The sequence below is a fragment of the Engystomops pustulosus genome, chromosome 4, assembly GCF_040894005.1.
Source record: "Engystomops pustulosus chromosome 4, aEngPut4.maternal, whole genome shotgun sequence".
NCBI classification, from domain to species: Eukaryota; Metazoa; Chordata; class Amphibia; order Anura; family Leptodactylidae; genus Engystomops; species Engystomops pustulosus.
The window spans coordinates 202,646,789-202,668,478 of NC_092414.1; the positions used below are offsets into that span (position 1 = coordinate 202,646,789).

Consider the following 21,690-nt stretch of genomic DNA (forward strand, 5'->3'; position numbering starts at 1 on the left):
TTTGGATAAAGACAAAATGGCTCAATTCTTGGAGGCAACTCCAGGCCCTGACACTAGAGATTTGGACTTTTCTCCTTTGACAGCAGAAATAACAGAGGAGGAGGTTAAAGAGGCCATTGATAAGTTACATCTGAAGAAGGCACCAGGTCCTGACGGTATTACAGCAGAATTCTATAAGAAGTTCAGGGACCTCTTGGCTCCAATCCTTGTGGATGTGTTTACCAATTGTCTAAAAAATCACCTGATGCCTCCATCCATGAGAGTGTCCTCCCTTATTCTGCTGTCTAAAGGTAAGGAGCCTAGTGACATCAAGAACTGGAGGCCGATCGCCCTCTTGAATGTTGATAGGAAAATTCTGGCAAAAATCCTCTTCTCTAGATTAGTCTGTTTGTCCCCGGCACTGTTGGCAGGCTCTCAGTACGGCACAGTAAGAGGGCGGAACATCTCTGGAGCAGTCATCTCGATAAGGGAGATGTTTGAGAGATGTAAAGCTCTGAGGTGTGGGAGATATGTTGTAGGTCTGGACCAGGCTAAAGCCTTTGACAGGGTTGATCACGATTATCTATGGGCCACTTTATCAAAGTACGGTATTCCGGGACAATTTATAGATTGGCTGAGAACTTTGTATAGAGAGGCGAAGAGCTTTCCTCTGATCAATGGTTGGCAGGGGGACACTTTCGGGGTAGAGGCTGGGGTGCGACAAGGTTGTCCTCTGAGTCCACTGCTGTATGTGTTTGCTATCGACCCGTTCCTGAGATCACTGCAGCGGTGTGATTTTCAGGGGGTGCCTGTCCCCCATTGCTTGCCTTTGAAGGTAGTCGCCTACGCGGATGATGTGACTGTGGTGATATCTGAACCTCGTGAGGTGGAGATGCTGTCCACAGCCATCAGAAGTTACTCAGGGGCCTCCGGGTCTCTGGTCAACCTTGAGAAGAGTCAAGCTTTCTGGACATTGGATGCTGCTCCTGGCTTTGATCTGCCACAATTCGCCAAGGCCTCCACCCATATTAAGATCCTTGGGGTTAAATTCGGGAGGGAAGATAATGCCAAACTAAATTGGGAAGAGAAGTTGGAAACCGGAAATGTAAAGGTTCAGCGATGGAAGAACTGGAGGCTGACCTATAGAGAAAGGGTTACTCTGATGAAGACTTACCTGGTCCCTGTCTTCCTCTACGTCTCTGTCGTCTTTCCTTTGCCAGAATCTTTCTCCGCTAGGCTCTTTAGCCTGTTCTTCCAGCTTTTATGGGGGAACAGGTTGAACCCAGTAAAAAGAGGGATCACCTACCTGCAGAGGAGAGAGGGTGGACTGGATATGTTAAATCCAAGGGTGTTCTTTGACTCCATGTTTCTGAAAGTCAATTTTGGTTGCCTGGACTCAAACAATGATCTCCTGTGGGTAAGTAGTGTCAGGGACTGGATATTGCCTTTTGCAGAGTCTTGGGTGCGAGGCGGCAGTCTCAAGAGGGGCCGATGGACTCCTGGCTTCCTCCCCCAGTATCTGGTATATGGTCTGAAGTGTGTCAGGATGTGGAAGCTGGAGAAGTCCTACATTGTCAGTAACACCAGGAGAGATCTCTATACTAGGATATGTCGGGCTTTCTACCATTCCCCACTTGCTCTCAGAGACTGTGTGACCACCACCTTACAGAAGAGTCTCAGGTTCCTCAATGGGAAGCGACTTCCCCCCAAGTTGTTTGATATTTCTTGGTTGTCACTACATGGGAAGTTATTTGTGAGAGGGAACCTAAAGTTTGTGAGTGTGGCAGATAGGAAGTGTCCTCTGGGGTGTCAGCAGGAGGAGACGATGGAGCATTTCATCTCTGAGTGCTGGGGAGGGAGGAAGATCTGGAAGGAAGTATCTGACCTGCTGAACATCCCGAGGCTGCAATTCCTCCAGTACCCGGACATCATCTATGGCGTCCCATCTCCAGATGGTGATATAGATCCGGGAACCATGTATCTCATAATAACAGTGATAAAGTATTACCAATGGCACGCCAGAACCCGGGTGTCCCTGCATAGTGAGGACTATAACTACACGGCTGTGGTATCCCAGATATTGTCTGAGCTAAGGTGGATAAAATCACTGGAAGTCAGAAAAGACCAGAGAAATAGGAAATTATGGAGGAATATATCTGGTGTTTAATTTCTATATTTATTGATTTAGTTTTCTTCTTTTTCCTTTCCAGCAGCAGCTATGGACTCTAAGTTACATTTACTCTGAGTTTATATTTGTTTGATTCCTAATTGTGTATACAGAAGAATGTATTTATGATTTTGTTTAATTGTATTTTGTTGGTTTTTACAATAAAAATTGCCCCCTATGTACAGGAATATAACTACTATAATACTGACCCTATGTACACGAATATAACTACTATAATACTGCCCCCTATGTACAGGAATATAACTACTATAATACTGCCCCCTATGTACAAGAATATAACTATTATAATACTGCCCCCTATGTACAAGAATATAACTACTATAATACTGCCCCCTATGTACAAGAATATAACTACTATAATACTGCCCCCTATGTACAGGAATATAACTACTATAATACTGCCCCCTATGTACAAGACTATAACTACTATAATACTGCCCCCTATGTACAAGAATATAACTACTATAATACTGCCCCCTATGTACAAGAATATAACTACTATAATACTTCCCCCTATGTACAAGAATATAGGTACTATAATACTGCCCTCTATGTAAAAGACTATAACTACTATAATACTGCCCCCTATGTACAAGAATATAACTACTATAATACTGCCCCATATGTACAATAATGTAACTACTATAATACTGCCCCCTATGTACAAGAATATAGGTACTATAATACTGCCCTCTATGTACAAGAATATAACTACTATAATACTGCCCCCTATGTACAAGAATATAACTACTATACTACTGCCCCTATGTAGAAGAATATAACTACTATAATACCGCCCCTATGTACAAGAATATAACTACTATAATACTGCCCCCTATGTACAAGAATATAGGTACTATAATACTGCCCTCTATGTACAAGAATATAGGTACTATAATACTGCCCTCTATGTACAAAACTATAACTACTATAATACTGCCCCCTATGTACAAAACTATAACTACTATAATACTGCCCCCTATGTACAGGAATATAACTACTATAATACTGCCCTCTATGTATAAGAATATAACTACTATAATACTGCCCCCTATGTACACGAATATAACTACTATAATACTGCCCCCTATGTACAGGAATATAACTACTATAATACTGCCCCCTATGTACAAGAATATAACTACTATAATACTGCCCCCTATGTACAGGAATATAACTACTATAATACTGCCTCCTATGTATAAGAATATAACTACTATAATACTGCCCTCTATGTATAAGAATATAACTACTATAATACTGCCCCCTATGTACACGAATATAACTACTATAATACTGCCCCCTATGTACAGGAATATAACTACTATAATACTGCCCCCTATGTACAAGAATATAACTACTATAATACTGCCCCCTATGTACAAGAATATAACTACTATAATACTGCCCCCTATGTACAGGAATATAACTACTATAATACTGCCCCCTATGTACAAGAATATAACTACTATAATACTGCCCTCTATGTATAAGAATATAACTACTATAATACTGCCCCCTATGTACATGAATATAACTACTAAAATACTGCCCCCTATGTACAGGAATATAACTACTATAATACTGCCCCCTATGTACAGGAATATAACTACTATAATACTGCCCCCTATGTACAAGAATATAACTACTATAATACTGCCCCCTATGTACAAGAATATAATACCATAATACTGCCCCCTATGTACAGGAATATAACTACTATAATACTGCCCCCTATGTACAAGAATATAACTACTATAATACTGCCCCCTATGTACAAGAATATAATACTATAATACTGCCCCCTATGTACAGGAATATAACTACTATAATACTGCCCCCCTTGTACAAGAATATAACTACTATAATACTGCCCCCTATGTACAAGAATATAGGTACTATAATACTGCCCCCTATGTACAAGAATATAACTACTATAATACTGCCCCCTATGTACAGGAATATAACTACTATAGTACTGCTCCCTGTGTACAAGAATATAACTACTATAATACTGCCCCCTATGTACAAGAATATAACTACTATAATACTGCCCCCTATGTACAAGAATATAACTACTATAATACTGCCCCCTATGTACAAGAATATAACTACTATTATAACAAGAGGGGTGAAGAGTGGGTCTTGAATTCTAGTACAACTTCTCTCCCTGACTACTTGATGGTCTAGCGCTAAGTTACAAACGACAACTGGAAGACAGGCCCTACACTAAAAGCCTAAACAGCAAAGGGAAGAAAGTCAAAAAGAAACTAAAGATAAACCACACAGAAAAAGGGTCAGGCCAAACTGGGTCTAAACCAAGAGGGCCGTGAAATACAAATGGAAAGACAAAAGAATAGTCAAAAGTACAGGCAAATATCAGGATAGGCAGATGTACTGCAGCAATGCTGACTGTGTACTGACTGCTGGTCAGGTCTGTGAGTTCTAACAGTATCCCCCATTTTAGGAAGGACCACTGGATCCTTATCTAAAAGAGCAGGATTATTTGGGTCCTGAGCATGAACATTCCTAGAAGGACTCCACGTCCTTCCTTTCTTCAGGACTATACTCTTACCCCAAAATGCCTGTAAAATGAGGGTATTAAGGGGTAGAGGGCAGAAAAATTGGAGTAATAAAACGCCTTAAAAAATAATAGGGTAAGGAAAATGCTTAAAATATTAACATAAAATTAAAAAATAAAACAAATAAATTAAAAACAAATAAAATAATATTTTTTAAACAGTTGTAAGAAGGGTCCAGGAAGAGGAAGTGAATGTAGCAGCACAAGCAGAAGATCCTGAGGAGGAGGTAGACAACACTTCAACAACTCACTCAACCGATGGAACAGCCAAGCCTCATGGGATCCACAACGGTGTTGAACACATGTTCGGATAAGACACCTACCACAAGGCAGGCCAGCGCCTGCAAGAGGGGGAAGCTCTGTCCACGAGTCCAATTAACCGACCCAGAAAATGAACAGGGAGCACCCATCCTTCAGTACCAGGAAACATGTCAACAGTTACTCATCCATCATGTGATCATGTCAAGTCCGCCTCCCGGTACTACGGGCCATATTCAATGGTGGTGGATGTTATGGAGAATAGGACAATTGTTCTACTTCGTGGCCATGCTAACCCTTCTTTCCAAGGTGGTGCCGGTGCCCCTGCTGTGTTGGTGACTTCCTCCTTCTCGGCCTTGTGCTGCTACTGGGCTCTCAATGATAGATAGGAACTCGGCCACTAGTGCCTCCACCAGAGTTTGCTTGTATTCTCAAATTTTTCTCTCATACTCAAAGATGCTATGTTATCCTTATAAGGGTAGCCACCCAGTTATCGCCCGTGGTGTCCATGCAAGCAGCTCGGTGGACATTGCACAGCCATGCTCCAATGATGGAAGTCCACTCATTGTTCGTGAAGTGGTGATGGTCAGTACTACAACCCACCGGGACATTCTGTAGTTGAAACAAAACTATTTCTTGCTGCTGCTCACACAACTTTTCCAGCATATGTAAAGTGGAATTTCAACTGGTTGGCACTTCACACATGAGGCGGTGGCAAGCGGCAGCAGGTAGTGAACGCCAAAAATCTGTACACATCATGCATTTTATGCCGCAACCTTGGGTTGTCTGGATAATTGGCCAAGGAGCTTTGCATCACCAAGTTGAGCACATGGGCCAGGAAAAAGATGTACGTCAATTCGGCGCGGCCCAAGGCTGCTACCTGGTTCTTCCCATTGTTGGACACCACCTTGACGGGCTTAATGTTTAGTGTCAGGAACCACTAATCTGTCTGCTCCTGGTCCACAGTTCCCAGGATGTGAGGGGTCTTTTACCGATGGCTGTGCTCAAACTGGTAGCAGCCTCCCCTCCCTCCCTATCTGCCCTTTTAGTGGCAACAACCACTAATCTGTCTACTCCTGGATCCCAGTCCATAGTTCCCAGGATGTGGGTGATATTTTACCGATGGCTGTGCTCAATCTGGTAGCAGCCTCCCCTCCCTCCCTACCTGCTCTGAATAGGGCAATTAGTACATTTTTCTAAGTCCCTGTCTGAATGTCCCTATCTCCAGCTGCAGTCTCTCCATAGCTCTCCTGGCCAATCACAGCCATGCCAATACTGGGCATGGTTATGGTTGGTAGGGGCTAAAAGCCTAGCCGCCCAGTAATCAGCTTTTTTGGATGAGCCAAACCCCAACGCAGACTTCCAGCTGAAGTCTGTGTTCAGGTGTGTCGACCCGAACTCACAATGTTCGGCACAGACCTCAACAGTGCAGATCAGTTCCACTCATCCCTAATAAAGATCAATACATTTTGGATCTACCATATTGCCAATTTCAAAGATTTCTTGTATCTAATTTAGTTGTTTAGTATTCCCTTGATATTTCAGATCTTTGTGGCCAGTGAGGAACATAATCTAGTGTTGAGCGACCTCCTAAAATTGGCAAATAACTATTTCCAACATCATAGTTCTTCTCTGCAACAGAGAATTTGCCAGAGAAGAGCACCAAGACCTAAGTCTAGTCGGAGAGGCAGGTCTGGGAAATAATACATTTTCCTTTTTAGGTCAAGTTGAACAAGGACTGGAGTGGTAGAAATACCATATTTTAGGGTTTTAAACACCAGCTCAGTCTCTGGAGGCCATTGATGGAGATTGGATCCCTTCTGTGAGGGTTTTGGCAATCACTAAAAACCCTTTGAAAATATGTCATTAAAATCCCTTACTCTATGGGTGAAAGGATGGTTTTCTGTATTTTTTTTTATCACCATATTACATAGCACCAGTTCAGATCAGTGGAGGATCAAGGTAATTGAAGGTCCTTTCCATTGTCTACTCCTAGCCCCCCTCCTTCTAATATATCTTGATGTGGCCTCCCCTTTCTAATCAGATCTACAGATCTGTGGATCAAATCTAAGGTCAATTAAAACTGGGGGACCTCCTATATACTCACAAAATATTAAACTTTAAGAGTTGGATCGCCAGACTTTCAAAGAATCCTTCGATGGCAAACTTTGATGCCGCGTAGATGTCATTAAAAACAATGCCTGTGTAATGAGAGGGGAAAATCCGGAGAAAAACATTAACAACTTACATGTAGACCACACACATATTAGTAAGATTGGACTATGGGTCATAACTCAGTAAAAAAAAGTTCTCAAACTTGGAAATCCCAAATCACGTTAAATGTAAACTACCAGATACCTTTCAGTCTTGAGTATTTTGTCCTTGCTCGCTCTGTAGGTAACATTGTTCTTACCTTGTAGCCCCATGACACTGCTTATAACCACAATGTGGCCACTTCTTCTCTTCTTCATTGAAGGGAGGAATTCCTTGACCAAGTGCACCACCCCAAAAAAGTTTGTCTCAAATATTTTCCTCATGTCTCCCATTGAGATGCTCTCCAGAGGACCAACCTGGCCAACGCCAGCATTGTTCACTGTAAACCAACAATGACCATCAGATTTCCATCAAGAACCTTTACAAGAAGCAAACCAAATCTGTATCTCCGATTGACCACCTACCTAGGATGTCCACACTTTGACCAGGCAACTCTGCTATGCATTTCTTCACTGACTCTTCGCTGGTCACATCCAGCTGTCTTATTTCCAGGGTCTTATTGAAGGTCTCCCCAGCTTCTTCTTCCAACTTTCCACTCTTCTTGAGATCCCTCATGGTGGCAAAGACTGTAGATAGAGCAGGAGCTTGTGGTTAGCCAATTCATGTACAAAACCACAGGCTGATTTAGTAAAGTCCTCAGATGTTCTCAGATTTTCCACCTGAGACCTTTGCATGGTTCTACTTGATGTGTGAAGAAACATTTACGTTAGCAGCCATGATGAAGACATGATTAAGCCCACATTATAAGACCCAACAATCGTCCTACACTGATCTCCTTAGTTTAGGTGTTGTCCCTTCTGTCTGACCTGAGCCATCCTGACAATGTTTATAGTGTTAGGTATAACACCAACGGGAATTACAAATAAAGATTTATGATTTTGTATTACAAAACACTTCACCTCATCCCCGAGGTATCAGTGGGTATTAGTTGGTAGTCATATGGTGCATTAAGAGGCTTCATGGTCGGAGGGAATGAGTCTTAAGATTAAGTAGATTTGTGAGTAGCAAAAGGTCACTGTCTGAGATTTCCTTTAGTTATTATGAAAGCGTCTTCCTATCAAAGACCCCAAAATCTTTCAAAAATACCAAAAGTCACAAAAATATTTCTCAAATTTGTGAAAAGCTATAGAGTGTCGCTAAAGTCGGGGGGATTTTGTATATACTTTGGAATCTGGTGTGAGCTCTGGAGTTATTCTCCGGTCTGTGCTATAGTAGATAAGATTGAAAAAAAAGTAAGGAATCCATGTCTACTGCAATGGTAGAACGGCCTTTTCTCTAGACGTAAAGGATGCCCCCTGTCTATAATGATAGTGAACTTCCTGACATCCAGGTGTAGAGGATGCCCCTGTTTATGGTGATGGTAGAACCTCCTCTCCTCTAGGTGTAGAGGATGTCCCCTGTCTATGGTGATGGTAGAACCACCTGTCCCCTAGATGTAGAGGATGTCCCCTGTCTATGGTGATGGTAGAACCACCTGTCCCCTAGATGTAGAGGATGCCCCCTGTCTATGGTGATGGTAGAACCGCCTCTCCTGTAGGTGTAGAGGATGCCACCTGTCTATGGTGATGGTAGAACCACCTCTCCTGTAGGTGTAGAGGATGCCCCCTGTCTATGGTGATGGTAGAACCTCCTCTCCTTTAGGTATAGAGGATGCCCCCTGTCTATGGTGATGGTAGAACCTCCTCTCCTCTAGGTGTAGAGGATGCCTCCTGTCTATGGTGATGGTAGAACCTCCTCTCCTCTAGGTGTAGAGGATGTCCCCTGTCTATGGTGATGGTAGAACCACCTCTCCTGTAGGTGTAGAGGATGCCCCCTGTCTATGGTGACGGTAGAACCACCTCTCCTGTAGGTGTAGAGGATGCCCCCTGTCTATGGTGATGGTAGAACCACCTCTCCTCTAGGTGTAGAGGATGCCCCCTGTCTATGGTGATGGTAGAATCACCTCTCCTCTAGATGTAGAGGATGTCCCCTGTCTATGGTGATGGTAGAACCTCCTCTCCTCTAGGTGTAGAGGATGTCCCCTGCCTGTCTATGGTGATGGTAGAACCGCCTCTCCTCTAGGAGTAGAGAATGTCCCCTGTCTGTCTATGGTGATGGTAGAACCTCCTCTCCTCTAGGTGTAGAAGATGTCCCCTATCTATGGTGATGGTAGAACCTCCTCTCCTCTAGGTGTAGAGAATGTCCCCTGTCTGTCTATGGTGATGGTAGAACCACCTCTCCTCTAGGTGTAGAGGATGTCCCCTGTCTATGGTGATGGTAGAACCACCTGTCCCCTAGATGTAGAGGATGCCCCCTGTCTATGGTGACGGTAGAACCACCTCTCCTGTAGGTGTAGAGGATGCCCCCTGTCTATGGTGATGGTAGAACCACCTCTCCTCTAGGTGTAGAGGATGCCCCCTGTCTATGGTGATGGTAGAATCACCTCTCCTCTAGATGTAGAGGATGTCCCCTGTCTATGGTGATGGTAGAACCTCCTCTCCTCTAGGTGTAGAGGATGTCCCCTGTCTGTCTATGGTGATGGTAGAACCGCCTCTCCTCTAGGAGTAGAGAATGTCCCCTGTCTGTCTATGGTGATGGTAGAACCTCCTCTCCTCTAGGTGTAGAAGATGTCCCCTATCTATGGTGATGGTAGAACCTCCTCTCCTCTAGGTGTAGAGAATGTCCCCTGTCTGTCTATGGTGATGGTAGAACCACCTCTCCTCTAGGTGTAGAGGATGTCCCTTGTCTATGGTGATGGTAGAACCTTCTCTCCCCTAGGGGTAGAGGATGCCCCCTTTCTATGGTGATGGTAGAACCTCCTCTATTCTAGGTGTAGAGAATGTCCCCTGTCTATGGTGATGGCAGAACCACCTCTCCTCTAGGTGTAGAGGATGTCACTTGTCTATGGTGATGGTAGAACTACCTCTCCTCTAGGTGTAGAGTATGCCCCCTGTCTATGGTGATGGTAGAACTGCCTCTCCTCTGGTTGTAGAGGGTGCCCCCTGTCTATGGTGATGGTAGAGCCTACTCTCCTCTAGGTGTAGAGGATGTCCCTTGTCTATGGTGATGGTAGAAATACCTCTCCTCTAGGTGTAGAGGATGCCCCCTGTCTATGGTGATGGTAGAACTGCCTCTCCTCTAGGTGTAGAGGATGCCCCATGTCTATGGTGATGGTAGAGCCTACTCTCCTCTAGGTGTAGAGGATGTCCCCTGTCTATAGTGATGGTAGAACCTCCTCTCCTCTAGGTGTAGAGGGTGTCCCCTGTCTATGGTGATGGTAGAACTGCCTCTCCTCTAGGTGTAGAGGATGCCCCCTGTCTATGGTGATGGTAGAACTGCCTCTCCTCTAGGTGTAGAGGATACCCCTATCTATGGTGGTGGTAGAAGCGTCTCTCCTTTAGGTGTAGAGGATGACCCCTGTCTATGGCGATGGTAGAACCACCTCTCCTCTAGGTGCAGAGGATGCCCCCTGTCTATGGTGATGGTAGAACCACCTCTCCTCTAGGTGTAGAAGCTCCTCTCCTATAGGAGTAGGCGTAGCCACCTGTGTATGGCAATGGTAGAACCGCCTCCCCTCTAGATGTAGAAGATGCCCCCTGTCTATGGCGATGGTTGAACCACCTCTACTCTAGTTGCAGAGGATGCCCCCTGTCTATGGTGATGGTAGAACTCCCTCTCCTCTAGTTGTAGAGGATACCCCTGTCTATGGCGATGGTAGAACCACCTCTCCTCTAGGTGTAGAGGATGCCCCCTGTCTATGGCGATGGTAGATCCGCCTCTCCTCTAGGTTTAGAGGATGCCCCCTGTGTATGGTAATGGTAGAACGACCTCTACTCTAGGTGCATAGGATGCCCCCTGTCTATGGTGATGGTAGTACCCCCTCTCCTCTAGATATAGACGATGCCCCCTGTCTATGGTGATGGTAGAAGCACCTCTCCTCTAGGTGTAGAAGCTCCTCTCCTATAGGAGTAGGCGATGCCTCCTGTGTATGGCGATGGTAGAACCGCCTCCCCTCTAGGTGCAGACGATGCCCCCTGTCTATGGCGATGGTAGAACCACCTCTACTCTAGTTGCAGAGGATGCCCCCTGTCTATGGTGATGGTAGAACTGCCTCTCCTCTAGGTGTAGAGGATACCCCTATCTATGGTGGTGGTAGAAGCGTCTCTCCTTTAGGTGTAGAGGATGACCCCTGTCTATGGTGATGGTAGAACCACCTCTCCTCTAGGTGCAGAGGAAGCCCCCTGTCTATGATGATGGTAGAACCACCTCTCCTCTAGGTGTAGAAGCTCCTCTCCTATAGGAATAGGCGATGCCTCCTGTGTATGGCGATGGTAGAACTGCCTCCCCTCTAGGTGCAGAGGATGCCCCATGTCTCTGGTGATGGTAGAACTCCCTCTCCTCTAGGTGTAGAGGATACCCCTGTCTTTTGCGATGGTAGAACCACCTCTGCTCTAGGTGTAGAGGATGCCCCCTGTCTATGGCGACGGTAGAACCACCTCTCCTCTAGGTGTAGAGGATGCCCCTGTCTATGGTGATGGTAGATCTGCCTCTCTTCTAGGTGTAGAGGACGCCCCCTGTCTATGGTGATGGTAGAACCACCTCTCCTCTAGGTGTAGAGGATGCCCCTGTCTATGGTGATGGTAGAACCTCCTCTCCTCTAGGTGTAGAGGATACCCCTGTCTATGGTGATGGTAGATCCGCTTCTCTTCTAGGTGTAGAGGATGCCCCCTGTGTATGGTAATGGTAGAACAACCTCTACTCTAGGTGTAGAGGATGCCCCCTGTCTATGGTGATGGTAGAACCACCTCTCCTCTAGGTGTAGAAGCTCCTCTCCTATAGGAGTACGCAATGCTTCCTGTGTATGGCGATGGTAGAACCGCCTCCCCTCTAGGTGTAGAGGATGTCCCCTGTCTATGGCGATGGTAGAAGCACCTCTACTTTAGTTGCAGAGGATGCCCCCTGTCTATGGCGATAGTAGAACCACCTCTCCTCTAGGTGTAGAGGATGCCGCTGTCTATGGTGATGTTAGAATCTCCTTTTCTCTAGGTGTAGAGGATGCCCCCTGTCTATGGGGATGGCAGAACCATCTCTCCTCTAGGTGTAGAGGATGCCCTTGTCTATGGTGATGGTAGATCTGCCTCTCTTCTAGGTGTAGAGGATGCCCCCTGTCTATGGTGATGGTAGAACCACCTCTCCTCTAGGTGTAGAGGATGCCCCTGTCTATGGTGATGGTAGAACCTCCTCTCCTCTAGGTGTAGAGGATGCCCCTGTCTATGGTGATGTTAGAATCCCTTTTCCTCTAGGTGTAGAGGATGCCCCCTGTCTATGGGGATGGCAGAACCATCTCTCCTCTAGGTGTAGAGGATGCCCCTGTCTATGGTGATGGTAGATCTGCCTCTCTTCTAGGTGTTGAGGATGCCCCCTGTCTATGGTGATGGTAGAACCTCCTCTCCTCTAGGTGTAGAGGATGCCCCCTGTCTATGGGGATGGCAGAACCATCTCTCCTCTAGGTGTAGAGGATGCCCCTGTCTATGGTGATGGTAGATCTGCCTCTCTTCTAGGTGTTGAGGATGCCCCCTGTCTATGGTGATGGTAGAACCACCTCTCCTCTAGGTGTAGAGGATGCCCCTGTCTATGGTGATGGTAGAACCTCCTCTCCTCTAGGTGTAGAGGATACCCCTGTCTATGGTGATGTTAGATCCGCCTCTCTTCTAGGTGTAGAGGATGCCCCCTGTCCATGGTGATGGTAGAACCACCTCTCCTCTAGGTGTAGAGGATGCCCCCTGTCTATGGTGATGGTAGAACCACCTCTCCTCTAGGTGTAGAGGATGCCCCCTGTCTATGGTGATGGTAGATCAACCTCTCTTCTAGGTGTAGAGGATGCCTCCTGTCTATGGTGAGGGTGGAACCACCTCTCCTCTATGTGTAGAGGATGCCCCCTGTCTATGGTGATGGTAGAAACTCCTCTCCTCTATGTGTAGAGGATGCCCCCTGTCTATCGCGATGGTAGAACTGCCTCTCCTCTAGGTGTAGAGGATGTCCCCTGTCTATGGTGATGGTAGAACCACCTCTCCTCTAGGTGTAGCGGATGCCCCTGTCTATGGTAATGGTAGATCAACTTCTCTTCTAGGTGTTGAGGATGCCCCCTGTCTATGGTGATGGTAGAACCACATCTCCTCTAGGTGTAGAGGATGCCCCTGTCTATGGTAATGGTAGATCAACCTCTCTTCTAGGTGTAGAGGATGCCCCCTGTCTATGGTGAGGGTGGAACCACCTCTCCTCTATGTGTAGAGGATGCCCCCTGTCTATGGTGATGGTAGAAACTCCTCTCCTCTATGTGTAGAGGATGCCCCCTGTCTATCGCGATGGTAGAACTGCCTCTCCTCTAGGTGTAGAGGATGTCTCCTGTCTATGGCGATGGTAGAACTGCCTCTCCTCTAGGTGTAGAGGATGTCCCCTGTCTATGGTGATGGTAGAACCACCTCTCCTCTAGGTGTAGAGGATGCCCCCTGTCTATGGTAATGGTAGATCAACTTCTCTTCTAGGTGTTGAGGATGCCCCCTGTCTATGGTGATGGTAGAACCACATCTCCTCTAGGTGTAGAGGATGCCCCCTGTCTATGGTGATGGTAGAACCACCTCTCCTCTAGGTGTAGAGGATGCCCCCTGTCTATGGTGATGGTAGAACCACCTCTCCTCTAGGTGTAGAGGATGTCCCTTGTCTATGGCGATGGTAGAATAAAGAAAGCATACTCACCTTCTCTCAGCTCCCGTGATGGCACTGCAGATTTCACTGCAGCAATAAGTGGCCTCCTCAGACCTGGGGACAACAATGACAGTGACGCCCGGTGGTCCAAGGAGGCCGCTTGTTGGTAGGAACTTGTCCTGTGACATGGCAGCGCAGGACGCCTTGCCGTAAACAAGAATTTCCAGGGTGACGCAGAAGCCGGATGACTATGCTTTCCCTTTTTTCAGATCCCTGACATGGATCCCAGGGCTTATTATGTAAGAAGTGGCAAAGTTTTGTAGGTTGCGCAGTAATGTATGTATGTATGTAGTTAAAATGTATGTAGGTTAAACAGTAATGTATGATCACCAAGTTTGTGGGAAATTTGCATCTCTATTTGCAAGACCCACTTTTATGCAAATTTCCAAACGCCCTGCCCACTTTAGGCCTCTTTCACACTAACCTTTTTTTTTGGTGGCTACTTGTACTCTATCGTACTGTTTCCGTACCATAACAATAGGCAATATGTCCATCCATTTGAATGCATATATTGTCCACCGTACCAAACTGTACTACAGCTTGCCTCAGGTGGCCAAGGATTTAGGTTCACTCCTGTGTGCTGCCTTAGCCAAAATCCTATGACAGAGGATAATATTTATGATATATGATTGTGTATGTCACTAGTAACATGGGTGATTCTTCTCCTGCCCAACGACATATATATATAACGATATGAAATCTGTACCAGGCCCCCAACTTTAATGTAGGATAAGAGGGAGCACCTCAAGGATCTTTAAGGTTCCTTTGCTCGGGTGTGACCGCACCCTCTCTACCCCCTTTCCGTATAATGTCCCTTTATTGCTCATATATCTTAATCATTTTCTTTATATTCTAGAATTTTCAATAAAAGTTAAATCAATCTGCGTTTAGGTGATCTCGTCACGCAGTCAACTAGTTATGCCTCATCAGCAGAATCATGTGGACACCTGTATGTAACGCCACGAAGGGTACAAACGGGGGGACAGAGCAAATACAACAAACAGGATTATAATTTAAGCCGTCATTAGGTTTGTATAACAGCCGGGTGAGACATCCACCGGTGTCCTCTGTTATCAGTGCTCGGTGGTGACCTCTCCATCCAGACTATCACCTCCGATAACCCCTCTCTGAATGTCCTCCTATCACTCCATAACATTTCCTTGGGACTCTAAAGAAGTTTTTAGGTGAAGTCATGACTTAAGCCCCCCCCCCCCCCCGTATATTTTCTTACCATGGTAACGCTGCTGGGGGTCCTTGGCCAGCTGCACCGCGATTTTCAGGCCGATGCCCGATGAGCACCCCGTGATAAGGACGCTCTTCTTGCTGTCATTAGCCATTGTGCCTTGTTCTCAGTGAACTGCCAACCCTCCTCTGCAAGAGATCCCGGATTATCACGGCACCACGTGACAGAGTATTTTCCTGACGACTGTCCCTTTTAACCTCTTCACTACCTAAAGGGTCAAAGGTCCCAAGCACCTTCATAAATTATTACAATTTCCACAGATCTTAGCTGCTGTTGTATATCTTTATTGCTCTATCAATATGCCATAAAACACAATAATGGGGTTATTTTTCAGGGTCATCAACACTAATAAACATTAATGTTTTTTCATTACTGGTAGTAGGTCACGTACTGTTACACGTGGGTCATGTATTCAGAATATTTTTGTTGCGTTTTTTATAATGTTTTTCTATGTTGCACTGTTCTGTATGGAACATGTTTTATGATTACCATAACTTTCTGGGGCCTAGAAAGTTCTAGAAAGTGAGAGGGCCTTCATTTTGTATTGTAGGCCTCAGTAGGCCTAGGCTCAGCCGTAGGTCCGTCATGGTCTTTAGTCGTAGGAGGGGGACACAGAACCTAATCTTTGCCCATACCATCTGGGGAGAGATTCTGGGGAGATACTGCTCAGGTGAGATCCAACCATCGGTTATCGGACCTCGTACATTTATGTAGATTCAAGCTTCAGAGGATATAATATAGGAAGCTGCCGAAGAGAAATTCCAAACTAGACAATGCAGCAAGAATAAAAAGTATAGGGCTCAGGATATCCACCAGGTATCTCAGGGGTACAGTACCCTTGGAGGTATTCCAGTATTCAGAGATTGATTCTTGAGGCCATTGAGGTCAAGAGTAGTCGAGTAGCACTTCAGCACATGGAGGACATTGTAATGTGAAGTAAATTGTGTCTCAAGCTGTGGGAGGATGTAACCGCCAAGTCTGAATTAAAGTATCCTGGGAACCTGTTTAAGTGCATCTACTGGTCCTTTTTCAACATCAAGGGCACTAGGGTACTATACCTGTGGCCCCTGATCATGACCTATGAAAAGGAATAATAGTTGTCCCACTGGAAACTGTCCATCCGGACACAAACAATTCCACTTTGGGCCCTGCTTTCTAATCTCAATCCCAAACCAACACCTTACGTGGATGGGCCTTGATGCACTGCTGAAACCTTTGGTAAGTTCTTCACCTGCCTTCACTGCTTCCACAGGCGGAACTTGAAATTTCGTGGATTCCATTAAAATGCATAGGTTCCATGTCTATAAATGTCGGGTCCCCCAGAGCAAGAGACACAAATTATTACTACTATTCATTTTTAATAATAATTGAATTTGTTCCAAGAAGCACCTGAAGAAGGAATTCTACTTGACAGTGGTGTAACCTGAAGGCTTCAATGTAAAATCTGTAACCCCCGCATTCTATCTTTATATGAGGTAGAGTAGCCTTTGGGCTTCTCATGCTATTGCTGTACTCCCTATAGCTATGTATACATAATCCGCCCCACGGCTTCTTTACAAGAAAATATAATTGACTTCAAGGAAGTGGTACAGGGGATGTGTATGGACCCATTCATCAGAAGGTATGGACATACAGAATAACCTGAGTAGCACCTGAAGGTGACAGAAGAAGGTGCAGCTCAGTGATGGTGGGGCTTTCTGTTCAAGCTAGTGTCTTGTTTTCTCAGCAAACCTTCCATGGGGCCAGGACAACTGCAGTGGAAAAGCTTGATTTTGGTGTTTTGGCTTGTTGGTCATCTTTGGCTTATCGGGGAGGTGAAATGTGTGACCTTTAAGGGTAATAAAGAGTCCTGGAGTAGTGGAACCACAACTATATGCTAAATAGAAGCACAGTCACCCAACAAGTCCCCCTAGACACATCTTCTTAAGGAATAGAGGCTTTAGTTGTAGACAGAAGTCTTTGTTGGACTGGCCCACCAGGGAATCAGAGGATCCTCTGGTGGCCTCAGGCTCTAACCCATTACTGTGCCCAAGAGGTACAGCAGAAGGCAACACAATTTGGAAACTAGAAGGCTACATCTATTAGAGGGTGGGTCCTCCGAATGATTTTAACCAGGGGCCCCAAGAAAGTCATGAGTAAGAGTTCGGTCTTTGTTCAAGGAGCTGATGCAACATATGTCCTATGTCTGTTGAAGTGCTTTTAAAGGTGGATGACAAGTTCTTTTTCAAACCTCAACACGTTTGGTGTTGGATCCGTATTTGTTTTTTGGGCCCAAGAAAGCCCAGTCCAATGCTGGAAATATCTGATATTTATTTGTCCATGGTTAGTCCAGAACAGAGGTCTGGATTGACCATACGGTCTCCTTTCAGGTCAGTGATAGTGCCATAGACAACCCACTTAACGTTCAGGTTTTGGTTCCCCCTGCCAATAGTATTTTAATGATGTAGCTGCTTTCACCCCCTGCCCATGGGTTATATGTTTCATATTACAGCCCGTCTGCAAGCCAATTACAATAAGCTGCAGTACCGCACACAACCTGTGGACAGTGGCGGTGCTGTTTTTTCCTTTTTTGTTTTCTCAAATAAGCAGCTATGTTATTCCAATCTTATGGATAATGGGTTTTATAAGGGTATGTTTACGTTGCTTCTTTTTAAAATGTGATTTTGGCAAAAATAAAGGCAAAAAATTACTTTAAATAACTAATCTCAGTTTGAAAAACTTTACATCGGCCAAGTATTTGACACACTATTCTGTAGGAGAGCAAGAAATCTCCAAAACTTCAAGAACTTTTTATTTCCTGGTAATGTTGATGTTTATATAGTTTTTTCTATGAGGATGGTGACGCTTATCTGCTGGTATCAGACGGCCGAGCTTCTGACTAGTCCTGGTCTGTGTATAGCCACGTATCTTATCATCCTAAACCAGAACCGAAACCTTTCCCACTTTTATGTATCTGCTAGAGAATTATTATTATTAAAATTCTGCTCCAAATATAATAATTTCCAACAGTTCTGCAGGCTTCCACCAGGGGGCGCTCATGTTCACCATATTACTTCTATTTAATTTTTTTTTTTGTACAAATTTTTGCAAAAAACTAAGAAAAAATAAAGGAGAGCGGAAAAAGAATGTAAAGAAAAAGTGTCCCAGCAGCACAGAGTATTTCAGGATTGTGATTACAAACAGGGGTGGATGTGACATGTAGACATCATAATATAAAGGGGGCAGAAATGAAGTCATAAACTATTGGTGGGTGGAGAAGGTTTGCAAAGCAGCACAGAGTATTTCAGGAGACGTGTGCAATAATGTGGTATAATCAGACGGGGCTGCGGTTCATGGGCAGTTGCATGATATGGAAGGGAATAGGAATAGATGGACGGTCACCTCTGATACCTCATGGTGCAGGGTCTCACAGCAGCACAGAGTATTTCAGGAGACGTGTGCAATAATGTGGTATAATCAGACGGGGCTGCGGTTCATGGGCAGTTGCATGATATGGAAGGGAATAGGAATAGATGGACGGTCACCTCTGATACCTCATGGTGCAGGGTCTCACAGCAGCACAGAGTATTTCAGGAGACTTGTGTAATAATGTGGTGGGGCTGCGGTTCATGGGCAGTTGCATGATATGGAAGGGAATAGGAATAGATAGACGGCCACCTCTGATATCTCATGGTGCATGGTCTCACAGCAGCACAGAGTATTTCAGGAGACTTGTGTAATAATGTGGTGGGGCTGCGGTTCATGGGCAGTTGCATGATATGGAAGGGAATAGGAATAGATGGACGGTCACCTCTGATATCTCATGGTGCAGGGTCTCACAGCAGCACAGAGTATTTTAATGGCAAGTGTGCTTTTGTAGGAAGCAGTCTATGTAATTATCACCATGGGAGTGGAGATGATTTAGGAGTCACAGACTGGTGCCCAGTGTATTAAATAGTTCCAAACAGCAGCACAAAGTATTTCAGGAGATATAAGTGATGATCATGTAGAAAGAAGCGACGCATCCAATCATGTAGCGATGAGTCTCCATAGCTTAGACTAATGGAGACAAGTGGGAGGTCACGGATTGATAATTGGTGGTGCAGGTTCTCACAGCAGCACAGAGTGTTTCAGCACATCTATGTGATTATAAAGGGAAAGGTTTGGAACAGGAGGATGGGGACAGATGGGGGCTTCCGGATTTGGGATGACTGCAGAATACAGAACAATAAACAATATAGAGGTTTACAGGGTAATCCGAGGACTCTAATAAAATGAATGTATAGATTCCATACTAGAGGTATGATGTGTCCCCCCCTCCCTGTGATTCCTGTATGGTCCGCCGGAGCGGGGTGTGGTGGGGGTCTCACGACTTGCCTAAAGACACAACAGATCTGTTCATTACAAGAAGTTCAGGCAGAGTGATCAGACATTGCTGCGCAGCGTGCCTGCAGCCCTAATACGGGGAGGACTCGTTTAATTAAAAAATCTACGCCTGATTTCATAAAACTCTTCCTCCCCGAGGGGCCAAGATGTTAATAATAGCCTTATAAATCATGTCTGTGACTGCGTACAATGCAGGTGTGACACCCCACATCTACACTGCATACATTATCCAGTATATTATTATATATGAAGTTTTATATTATATTATATTATACTGCTGTCTAGACCCCTCATGTCCACTAGAGGGGGCAGTATTCTACATGGTCCACACATACTATAGTCAGGAATCGGGTGGTTGTCAGAGGTGTAGGGTGTAAATGGGTGTAAGGTATAATTTTGTGCGTTTTTGATATCCAAACCAGGAGTGGAGTAAAGAAAAGAGGAGGAGTAGCTTCTCTACGTGATAAGTTCTCGTTTATTATGATCCACGCCTGCTTTTGGCTTTAAAAGCTGATTGTGTGAACGCAACCTTAGAGATTTTTATTCTAAAGCGTCACCTTGCTACGCTGCTGTACAATTCGAGCGTAAATCTATCATTTTGATTATACACTGTAAAAACAAAACAAGAAAAAAATATAACATGGTATCTGGGATTAATAGTGTTAGTATTATAACTTTGCTATTATTTATAATCCCTAAATCACCACGAATATTAGTTCTACTAAAGAGTAAAGTTTTAGTCCTCTAACAGAAGTGGTCATATTACTATGATTATTATTAACCCCTAATTTTCCAGCAATACTACAGCTCCTAGGTGCGAAAGAATAATATATAAATCCCATAAACACAAGTGGTATTTATTTCTGACGCCTAGCCACTCTTCCACTCCTAATAAAAATAAATACATAAAAAAGTTTTATATTTGTGTTATTATTATTATTATTTTGAGCCCCTAAACCACCAGTAATAAAATACGGTAATTCCTCTAAAGAATAACATATCAAGCCCTGTGTCCATAGAGAAACATGGTGCACGGCGCCGCATTCCAGGGAAAGATAGGACAAGTCCGATCTCTCTCCAGGCTACGGAATGGTATGGTGCTGCACCGCACCGCTGTGCGCCCATTGCCATCTATGGGGGGCGTGTATATGCCGTATATACATCGGCAGTATATACATCGCCCATAAAGGCAGTGTGAATGTATCCTTACACTGTACGATTAAATAGAAATACCACTAGACAGTTAGGGAAAATTACTCCTGAACCATAAACTGATAAAATGGCTATTATTATTAGCCCCCTAGACCACCAGGAATGTTATATCACTTATTAATAATTATTATTGCTCGACTTGCTCAGGGGTGGCTGTAGGAGGGTAATTACATGGGGCATAGTATTGGACCCCAGATTCCACATATCCCAGGGAACAGAAGCGGCTCTGCTACATAGCGGCCATTTCACAATGGATGAATCAAGATGCATTTCATAGATGACATTATTCTTATTGTATGTGACACATCGGCCTGGCTATCATTTTTCTGCTCAGACGGCATCCTAACCCTGTGACATTTCAGTTCTGGTGACACATAAGCCGCCGTTTGTGTGACTGCTGACTGTATATTTCCAGACTTACGTAGGCCGAAGCCTGACTAGAGTTATTCGGCAAGCGGAAGAATTTTTCCAGTGGGCCTTCTTGTACAGTGGAAAACAAAGTCTCATTGTTTTGTAGACATTTACCAACCCAAATCTAACCCTCTCCCCCTTCTTGGTACCCCAGTCTGGACACAGAACGAAGACAGACCCATCTTTTGTTTGCACGGCCATTACAGATCTCCCCTGCTGTTACTAACAAAGGTCTGAAGGGCTCAATGTGTCAGGAACATAAATGGGGCAAAATTCTGTTTTCTACGCCAGTGCCAGGATGGGAAGGGTTATTTAACTATATGAATGTCATAACAACTGGTTACAGCTCATTGACCCTGTATATACACATGACCCCCTTATTTGCAAGTCCAAATCTTACACCCTTTAGACTATACAACACCCTTTGTATATACA

At 44.7% G+C, this 21,690-nt stretch overlaps 1 protein-coding gene across 3 annotated transcripts in view; it reads right to left on the bottom strand.

Annotated features, from left to right (window-relative positions):
* The window catches only part of RDH8 (retinol dehydrogenase 8), a 192,369-nt gene that overhangs the window by 8,617 nt on the left and 162,062 nt on the right, over positions 1-21,690 (bottom strand). For 2 of the 3 annotated variants that reach the window (XM_072149458.1, XM_072149457.1), the window contains exons 4-6: positions 7,685-7,846; positions 7,420-7,599; positions 7,114-7,207 (exon numbers count right to left, since the gene is read on the bottom strand). In XM_072149458.1, coding sequence (XP_072005559.1) covers positions 7,114-7,207; positions 7,420-7,599; positions 7,685-7,835 — 425 coding nt within the window. In that variant the 5' untranslated portion in view covers positions 7,836-7,846. Of the gene's footprint in view, positions 1-7,113; positions 7,208-7,419; positions 7,600-7,684; positions 7,847-15,255; positions 15,396-21,690 lie in introns of those variants that run through there. The other variant, XM_072149456.1, reaches the window with a different exon arrangement.